The sequence below is a fragment of the Fulmarus glacialis genome, unplaced genomic scaffold (genome assembly GCF_000690835.1).
Source record: "Fulmarus glacialis isolate BGI_N327 unplaced genomic scaffold, ASM69083v1 scaffold48852, whole genome shotgun sequence".
NCBI lineage: Eukaryota > Metazoa > Chordata > Aves > Procellariiformes > Procellariidae > Fulmarus > Fulmarus glacialis.
In genome coordinates, this window is record NW_009199441.1 from 8,843 (window position 1) to 17,731 (window position 8,889).

At 39.6% G+C, this 8,889-nt stretch overlaps 1 protein-coding gene across 1 annotated transcript; it reads right to left on the reverse strand.

Annotated features, from left to right (window-relative positions):
• Positions 1-1,440: 1,440 nt before the first annotated feature.
• On the reverse strand, positions 1,441-8,306 carry LOC104073458 (dynein heavy chain 8, axonemal-like). Its single transcript, XM_009573240.1, has 3 exons — positions 8,104-8,306; positions 3,028-3,249; positions 1,441-1,668 (listed from the first exon to the last, which is right to left on the reverse strand). The coding sequence occupies exons 1-3, from the start codon at positions 8,299-8,301 to the stop codon at positions 1,450-1,452; spliced, it is 639 nt and encodes a 212-aa protein (XP_009571535.1). The 5' UTR covers positions 8,302-8,306; the 3' UTR covers positions 1,441-1,449.
• Positions 8,307-8,889: the final 583 nt, after the last annotated feature.

The following is an 8,889-nucleotide window of genomic DNA, read 5'->3' on the forward strand; positions in this document are numbered from 1 at the left end:
TTTTTGAACAGGTGGTTTCACTTGGTAAGATAATCTCGCTGGCACTGCGTGTGAAACAAGTGCTGCTCCGGGCTCAGTGGGAGAAAGGGACCCTGTCCCTCTCTGCTTTGTTTTCCAAGAAGAAATCTGGCACTTTCTGCTTAGTTGTGGGTGGGAGTGTGAATATCAAACTTCCTCACGGGAAGAGCCCTGCAATTGCTAACTGCAGAGTAAAACTGGTTATGGAAAAGGATGAACTACTTTCTTAGACACCAACTGAAAAGAAATTGAAGTGTTTATACAAAAATTGAAAGTGTTTACAAGGAGGAAACAAGTGATTAGCAAAGCACTCACTGCAAGTCCTTCTTTCATAACATCCAACAGCAATTTCTTTTGCTTTGAATTTGTGCTAGTGAAAAACGTTTTCTGCCAATAGTTGTCTGTCTATTAAAAGAGAAGTAGAAATCACCCTTCAATTACAGGGTAGGCAGCAATGGTAGCAACAAACAAAAATTATTTCCACCATTTCAGGTGAATCTACTCCCAGAAATGGCCTGTGTGTCTTCTACTTTTTTTTACCTAAGCTGATGCAAAATACAGAGTAAAAAGCAGTTAAGAGGTTTGAGTTTGCAGGATTCAGGCACTAATGCCAATGGAGCAAATACTAATAGAGCCAAAGTGGTGTTCAGATGTGTTGACTCTGAGAAGAGTTTCAAAACCTTTTTCTTGCTAATAATGGGGGGTGTGCACATCTTCCTTATAATGGGATATAGGTTTAGAAATGAGTTAATATGTGCAAAGGCCACTGCTTGTGCAAAAATAAACTCACCTGTTTGTACAACTTCTATGATAGTTAGCATAAACAGGTGACTATTCAAGGAAATGGTAGCATCCGTTTGTAAAACCACCCAGTAAGTTTATAAAAGCAAAATCAAAGGAACTGTGCATTGGAATACATGCAGATAAACATAAAGTTTTACCATATGTTTAATTTACTTCTCATTACAGCTTTAATAATGCTATGGATGATAAGTTTTTAACTGCAAAGTTGAATTTAAGAAGAATTATATCATATTATGAAGAAGTCTTGTATTAAGAAGAAAAGATAACATCTACAAAAGAACCACCATAAATTTTAGAGCAGTTGTTACTATCATAAGCACTTTTTTCCTAGTGTAGCCATTATGAGCAAGCTAGTTGATTATATTCTCACTTGCTTTATAACAGTTGCCAAATTTCACACCTGCAACTGTTTTCCCTCTGATATTCCCAGGTTAAATACATTTAGCATTTTTGCTGTGAACAGAGTAAACTGATCTATGTGTAATTAACACAATCTCTATACGTCACTTGTTAATTCCCATACCCCTATGAGAAAGTAGCCACCACTTTGTTAACAACAATAAAAGTCCTACTGGCTGCAGATTAATTTTCCTAGGTGGTTCTTTCTCTATAGCTACCTGTTGGTCCTTATTTTGAATCGCAGAGCAGTGCAACCCCCCGTAAAGTCCAGTGATCAGGATTCTGCACTGTTTTCAGATACAAAGAGAAAATGTACGTCAGATCTGTTCTCCGGGGCTTTTTGTAGACAGGGCAGGAGTACACACTTCCTTGTTGCTTCTTTGGGTCATGTAGTGCTGTTGTGCTAACCGCATACACATGGACTACAGGAAGACTTGTGAACAGCACCTGAGAATGTTAAAAGAGACATGGGGCTCAGCATTAGAGAAGCAGGATAGGGCGTCTGAACTCCAAATGCTGGAACTAGACTCAGTGATGGCCTTCAGCAAAAGCACCAGCACCTCACCAGAGGTACACAGGAGAACACAAGTCCTATGCTCACTACTACGTTGACCCTAACTGTAAGCCAGTGGCAGCTCAAGGACAACAGATGTCAAGAAGCCTGGAAGGAAAAGAAAGCAGCAGAAACCTGGAAAACTGCACGCCATGGAAGTAGATGGAAAAACGACAAGGTGGTTCTAGGAGGGAGAGAAACCATTGTCTTTTTTCCAGTCCTTTGCCCCTTTGGCTAGTGTTCCCAATTCTTTCCCCACCTCCTGTTCCCTGAATGGCAGGACTGGAGCTACAAAGGCCAAACTGCATTTAGCAAGCCTCCTTGTTACCTCTGCACTGCTGGCAGTGGAGCTTCAAAAATCCAAGGTGCCTCTTGGGTGTTTATCCAGACTAGATCTCCTCAGGTCTTCCAGCAATATAAAGTATTCATTGGCAGTAGGAAAAAAAAGACCCAAACCCAAGAGCAACATGGAGGCTCGCTAAAGACTCCAGAGCACTAGAGTAAACTCCATGGTTGAAGGTGTCTTTTGGCAAACCAGGCAACAGCTGTCACCAGAAGCTACAGCTGGCAAGGTTTGGTTTGGAAAAGTTTGCTCTCAGCCCGACACAGAAGTGTTTTACCTATGGAGAGGAATTACCTCAACTCCAATTGCAGGACAGTTATCACTGGTTTGGAAAAAGTTTACCAGTGCAGACAATGGCAGCTTTCCCTGGGCAGTGACCACAGCATCTAATCACTACTCCATAGCTAAGTTTTAAATCTGCTTAGTCACATCAGTAAAATGTAACTCCATGCATGGATAACTGAGCATAAGCCCAGAACTAATACTCTTCCTCCTATTCAAAAACAAATGCCAGGGATTTCTAGTCATCCAAACACTGACCTCCACAGCAGCTGTCATCAAACACAGTCCTGGGCTTTGGAAGTTGTGATAGGGTCCCATTTGGTCAGTCAAAAGAAGGCTGACTATGGGTTGCACTATTTTATTCAAACATAGCTGTGTTTCTAGGGCCCCTGAAGCCAAGAAGCCTGGCATCTGGTCTGCTGTAGTGCAGCGCATCCTAAATTCATTTTCTGACAGAAGTCTTTTTGTCAGTTCTGATGGATAAACAATCTGTCCTCTTCCCAGCCCTGCTAGTGTTTTACCCTCTTAAAACCTGTTGTGAAACCACTGCTGGTTTCACAAATACCTCCTGGTGTTCTCTGAGCACACCATGTTATGCCAGAGTCAATCACGCTCACTTGATCCTTACCTTTGGTGCCGACTCGACCAGCTTACTGTTTCTGCGGTCCCAACCTGCCCCTTCGAGGAAAAGGCCGTATATGTAAACCCCACCAATGTCAGCAGGAGGAGGGCCAGCAACATCTTCTTTCATCATCTTGGTCACTTCATTGTGTAAAACAACACTGTCGAGTGCCCACCCTTTTGCTAAATTCATGCGAGTCGTCTCTTGCCTCATAGCAGTTAGGAATCCCTAAGGAGATTGAATATGACATAGAGTGTTTTAAAATACTTGAACTTACCCATTTCAAACTTTTTTTCCCTACACAGCAGTATAAAACCTCAGCCCACAGAATTTTATCTGCATACAAAACTAAATTCAGTTGTGTAAATCCAGTGCTTTCCTACATTTTCCCAGTACCATGCATTCTTATATACTTGGTGTGCATGTGTTGGTGCTGGGAAGCCACCAAATCGGCTTATTTAACATATCGGAAGCTGCGTGTATAATTCACATCACCTCACATGCCTACTTTACAATCAGCCAGATGGAGAGAGGTTTACAAGGCTGCCAGATTAATGTGGTTTGTGAGGTTCCAAATACAGGTAATTGCTAAGCCACAAATAACACTGGTATTTCATGTGCCATATTACTCACCTTTCCTTATACGAACATTGTAAAATTGCTTTTCAGTCAACAAATCATGAACCATTTTACAGAATACAAAGGAAGTACAAACTGGAAGTATGCAATTAAATAGTGAAATGCCTCTGTCACTTTGCTCCATGCAAAGCCTTAATATACTACAATAAGATACTATTGTAGACACCAGCAAGATAAACTCACAGCACTTCAGCAGCACAGAATGAAACTCACTTTCTGTTCTAAAGACCTACAATCTCATGATATGGTTACAAGCTATCACAAGACAAGACAGGCTGAAGATGCTGGTTAGCTTCTCTCATATAACTGTCCATGTGCATGTACTGCAGTACATGGGAAGGACCTTAGTCCTAAAAGACAGGAGAGTATAGACTGCTTTGCACTTCCAGTGGACATGCTGTGGATGTACGCCATTTGCATAGCCATGAGGTGAATGAATAAAACACCAATACTGAAGATGCAAGAGCAAGAGGGACTTACTGAGAAGGACGGCTAGGAAGGAAGAAGTTTCAGGACAGATTTCAGAGCAGAGAAAGAAGGTATCTGGAGACAGAGATGGGAGAATACAGAGCCATGTGGAGAACACACAAAGGTGGGTATTAGAGAGCCAACAGTACAGCTAGGAAGAAATCAGAAGCAATGAGGGAATTGAACAAGCTTTTTATTTTTCTTCAGTAACCACAGCGCACAATGCTCTGTTGAGCTACTGTTAGGGCCACATGAACTGAATGAAGTCCGATGCGGAAACACGAGCACATTTGTCTACTGAATGCAGGGGCCAATCTCTGGCTGCTGGGACTGGAGTGCTTACTGCACATGCTAAGCACTTTGTAGCTATGCAATATCCTTCAAGTTATGAGAACATGAGATGACGTTCATGAACTCAGGTGTTTGGGTTAACTGACATTGTTTGCTTCTCGTTAAAATCATTCCAGAGACCTCAGGACAAGTGTTTTAAAAAGGTTTTGTGATAGCACAGATAATTGTACTTGCGTTTGAAGTAGTTGAGAGCTCTAGCATGTAGCTAAGCGAGACAGGATTAAAGGCCAAGTTCGTCTATCAAAAATGCCATTAAATGAAAGCAGAATCCTTGTAGTTAATTTGTGGAATTTTAATTTGTAGAAACATGCTAGTACCAATAGTTTAAAATACATGAAGTGTTCGCTGCCAGAAGGTCCCATAAGGCTACTGGATCCCAGATAAACTGAAATATTAAAGAAAGAAGAGCCTGAAGAGGACAGGACAGAGCAATGACTGTATTAAGGGAATCAGTTCAAAGGCACTGTGGAAACACTAGAATAAGCTTGGAGCTGTGAGTTGTCTTCAGGGATAAGATTTAGACTGCAGACTATTCTTACAGAGATGGCAGGACTTATACGCTGTCTGCAGTGGGACTTGTAACACTTATCTGCTCATTTGAATGCGTCCTAGACAGTGTTTAAAGACTACAGCTGTGAGCTGGAGGCCCAGCTGGGTATCCCAGAGCAGGTGAACGGCACAATAAATAGCAAGAAAGAATCAAGTGACTTGAGGTGCCACTGTACGGCTGAGGACTTGGCTCCCCCCAAAACCCTCTGTCAGGGACATAATGGACCACTTGCCATGACGTTTGTTTTGATTTCTGGTAATCTTTGCCCTGTTGGTTTTTTTGGGGGGGTCAGGGGGGGGAGGTTTCAGGGGGGACATGTTGAGATTTCAGAAATGGGGAAAATTATTTCTTCTTTCTTCACCTGCCTTTTCCTGAACTTCTCCCTGGCCCGCTCACTGAAGGCTGCTAAAGCTTTGTCGCTTTGCCTTGTAACAATCCATGCAAACTAACTCTGAACCTTCTAGTGAGGGAGAAGCAGGCATCCATGGAAGCTATGACAAGAAATACGGAAATCAGTTAAGTCTATTGCTTTCACAACCATATTCTGTCCTTTACCTTGCTTAGGACGTTCCTTGTTTGTCACTTATTTTGCAGTTTCTACAGCAAGCAAATTATGGCAGGTTTACTAGAATTAAGTGGGCACTGAGGAATGGAGGCGTTGTACTTCATATTCTTATTAGTATTCACATTGCTTTGGCATCTAAGGGTCTTAGAAATAGGCTGAGGGTTCATTATGCTAAGCAACCAGAAAGACAGTTCTGCCTCACAGGGTTTAAAATCCATATATAGAACAAGTGACAGCAACTGGGTACAGAGATGCAAACAAGGAAACAATAAAACAGTATCAGCCACAATATGGAAATTGGGAGGTAGAAATGAGATATGCATAGTGTCAAGTTTTTTGAGGAAAAAATCCAGTAACATCAGATTAACTTCCAGGAGGGAAGAAAATTCATAGCACTTCTTGTTTTGTTCACCCTAGTTATGTCGGCCCAATGCAGACACATACATCGAATAAGGTTTCTTCTACATAGAAGCCTGAGCCTGCTCTCATTTGTATCACTATAAATAAAGATTAACTTCTGTGAAATTACTGAATTTATCCTAGTGTATAAACAGTCCAAGAAGAGGCAGAGTCAGGTCCTATATTATTTTTTATTGCCAAAATGCCTCGTTCTCCCAGTGCTATAAATCTACTTTACTGTCTAGTGTTATCCATGGCATTTATCCATTGACTATAAAGCAAACAGTGAGATCTGTGCAAGCAGGCAAATTACAAATTACTTAGGAGCTGCATTTCATCTCACAAATGAAAGGATTTTACTGACAATTTCTCAGGTATTACAAACAAGCCATTAGAACTGCAGCACTAATACTTCATCACCTCAGCTTGCTTGAGAAGATGAAAATGAATTTTCTTAACATATGAAATACTGATTTTAAACACAGCAATATGACTATTAACAAAATAATAGTTAATTAAATAGAAAAGGAATCTTTGCTCAGATGAATTTCTTGTAGAAAGAGCCACTCCCATAGCCTGGGTTACAGAAAATGGAGACTATAATAACAACCATCTGATTCTTAAGCTTTGATTGTCAGCACAAATAAATGTTTAAATCAGGTAAGCACATCTCATTCTCGGATTTTTTTCTCTGCACATTATGTATTTAGGGACTTTTAGAACTACGTGTTATGAAGTGTTTAATTTTTGTGTTTCTGGAGGCTTTCTCACTTACTATGGTCCATTAAATCACAACTTGTTTGGGGACATTTTACTCTGATTATTTGGCAGCTTTTTTGAGAAATCCAGATGTATGGATCCAAAAAAATATAGGATGCCCAATTTGGGCTGGCAAAATTTCAGAACTGACACAACCCCAAAGCACAAATAAGCCAGCTAAAATGATCAGTACGAAATCTGTACCACATCTTGCTCATCTGTAGTGCAAAAGCAAACACCAACAAAACCAATAGGGTTGCATCCAGCCTGATCATTGTAAAAGTTACTTAGGAATATTTTAGAGTGCCATTATCAATGTGTTGCTAACAAACCAAGTACGGAAGCATAACCGTTTTATTAAAACTCCTACTCCTCTCCTTCATATTTTTGCTTGGGAACCCTTTGCTCAGGGATTCTGTGAACACACTTCCATGCTATTAAGTGGTATTGGCAGACAGCTGACACAGACAGGATAGATGATAGATGGATATTTCCCAGCAGTAGTCCTAGAGAATGTTTGCCACTGTTGCTTTCTCTATTCTAGGCAGCTGTTTCAGCTAGCTTTTGCATTGCTAACAAGGACTGAGATTAAAATAGATCTTTAAAATAGCTTTTTGCTAAGGCTTCACAGAAACCTGTTGGCTGGATACTCTCACAATGACTCACTTCCACAACTCCTACTTCCCACAAACATCTGTGAATCATAAAAAGCTTTAATGAGTGCGGATAGCTGTGCAAAGAAACTACACATCATCTAGGTATGTATGCTTTACTTCTTTTAATTCTGTTCTCAGCTGTTCCCTTTTTTGTGTTTCATTTTGTGCCAGGTTTTTATTTTAGATGGTGCAGGCGAGAGGCTGTATTTTTTATATGTCTCTGCAGATCAAGTCTGGCATAATTCTGAGGTGGTATAAATAACAAACCTTCCATTTTAAAGAACTGATTTGCAAGGATTGAGAGCCAAGTCCAAATCTCTTTTTCCTATGTCAAAGTTTTGAAACTTACCTTGTTTTGTACTCAAAGAGATTTTCATACAATGAATGAAAAACAGATTACTGTAACAGAGGAGGGGAAAAAAGGAGGATAACATTGAAATGTGAAAAGATGTATTTACCCAATTTCCACACTATAATTAAAGCAACCAGAAGATGCATTCCATTATTTCAGTACAGTTATTTTGGTCTAGCAAAAATTTCTTCAATAGCTGTTGAAGTTAATTTATCCTACATTTATGCTAAAAATCGAATTTAGATTACACTTCGTATAGTCACGATTGAGTCAGCTTGAAGTTGTCTGAAGGTCTAATTTAACTGTTACATAGGAGTTAGAAAGATCAATCTGGTAGTCTTACCTGTGGATTAAAGAATCCTGTCATCCAGAACTGATTTGGTCGGCCATCCTGCAGCCAATTGCTGAACTGCTGGTTTCTTTCAAGAAGCTCAGTAAACCAAAATCCTAAAGTAGCCGACTCCCAGGAAATCCTAAACCATAGTTTTGGAATTCTAGCATCATACATATTATCTAAAGCATCTTGCAATTCTTCTGACATAATTATGGTTCCTAGAAGATAAGTAAAACATTCAGAATGAACTTTCCCCTAGCTTGCAAAGGCAATTAAAACTTCCAAATGACATTCTGAGTCTAATAAACCCTCTTTTGTTGTGCCTTAATTGCACACCTGTTGCACTAAAGTCTTATCAGTTTGCAGTTAATTTGCTCAAACTTAGAAGACTTGATTCAAAGTTAAAAGTGACGAGATAAATGATATTTCTTCTGTTATTTTGATCAGAAATAAAGGTTTTTTTTAAACAACTCCTTCTCCCTCACATATAATATTTATATTCATTATATTCACACTGTGTTTGGAATGTGATTAATCATTTAAATTTTTTTATACATTTTAATGGTTCCCACGTACATGATCAATGATAGGGATATACTGTGTAACTCATCTATATCCTAAGCATGTACTGATAGTGATTATATTCATGAAATTCACTGTTATTAATGATAACTTTGTACATTTCCATTATCAAGATTCCTAGTGGGAAAGCAGTACAGAGAATAAACCTAAAGGCAAAATTTTTTATATCTTTTTTTGGCAGTGGCAGTGCGTACTCACATATTCTATGCATAG

Bases quoted from the DNA above. Each gene is read 5' to 3' on its own strand.
- LOC104073458 (XM_009573240.1), bottom strand. From the start codon at position 8,301: ATGTCAGAAGAATTGCAAGATGCTTTAGATAATATGTATGATGCTAGA. The intron at 3,250-8,103 runs GTAAGACTACCA...CAATCTCCTTAG, and splicing joins CAGGATTCTTTAATCCACAG to GGATTCCTAACTGCTATGAG. The intron at 1,669-3,027 runs GTAAGGATCAAG...TAACATTCTCAG, and splicing joins TGGTCGAGTCGGCACCAAAG to GTGCTGTTCACAAGTCTTCC.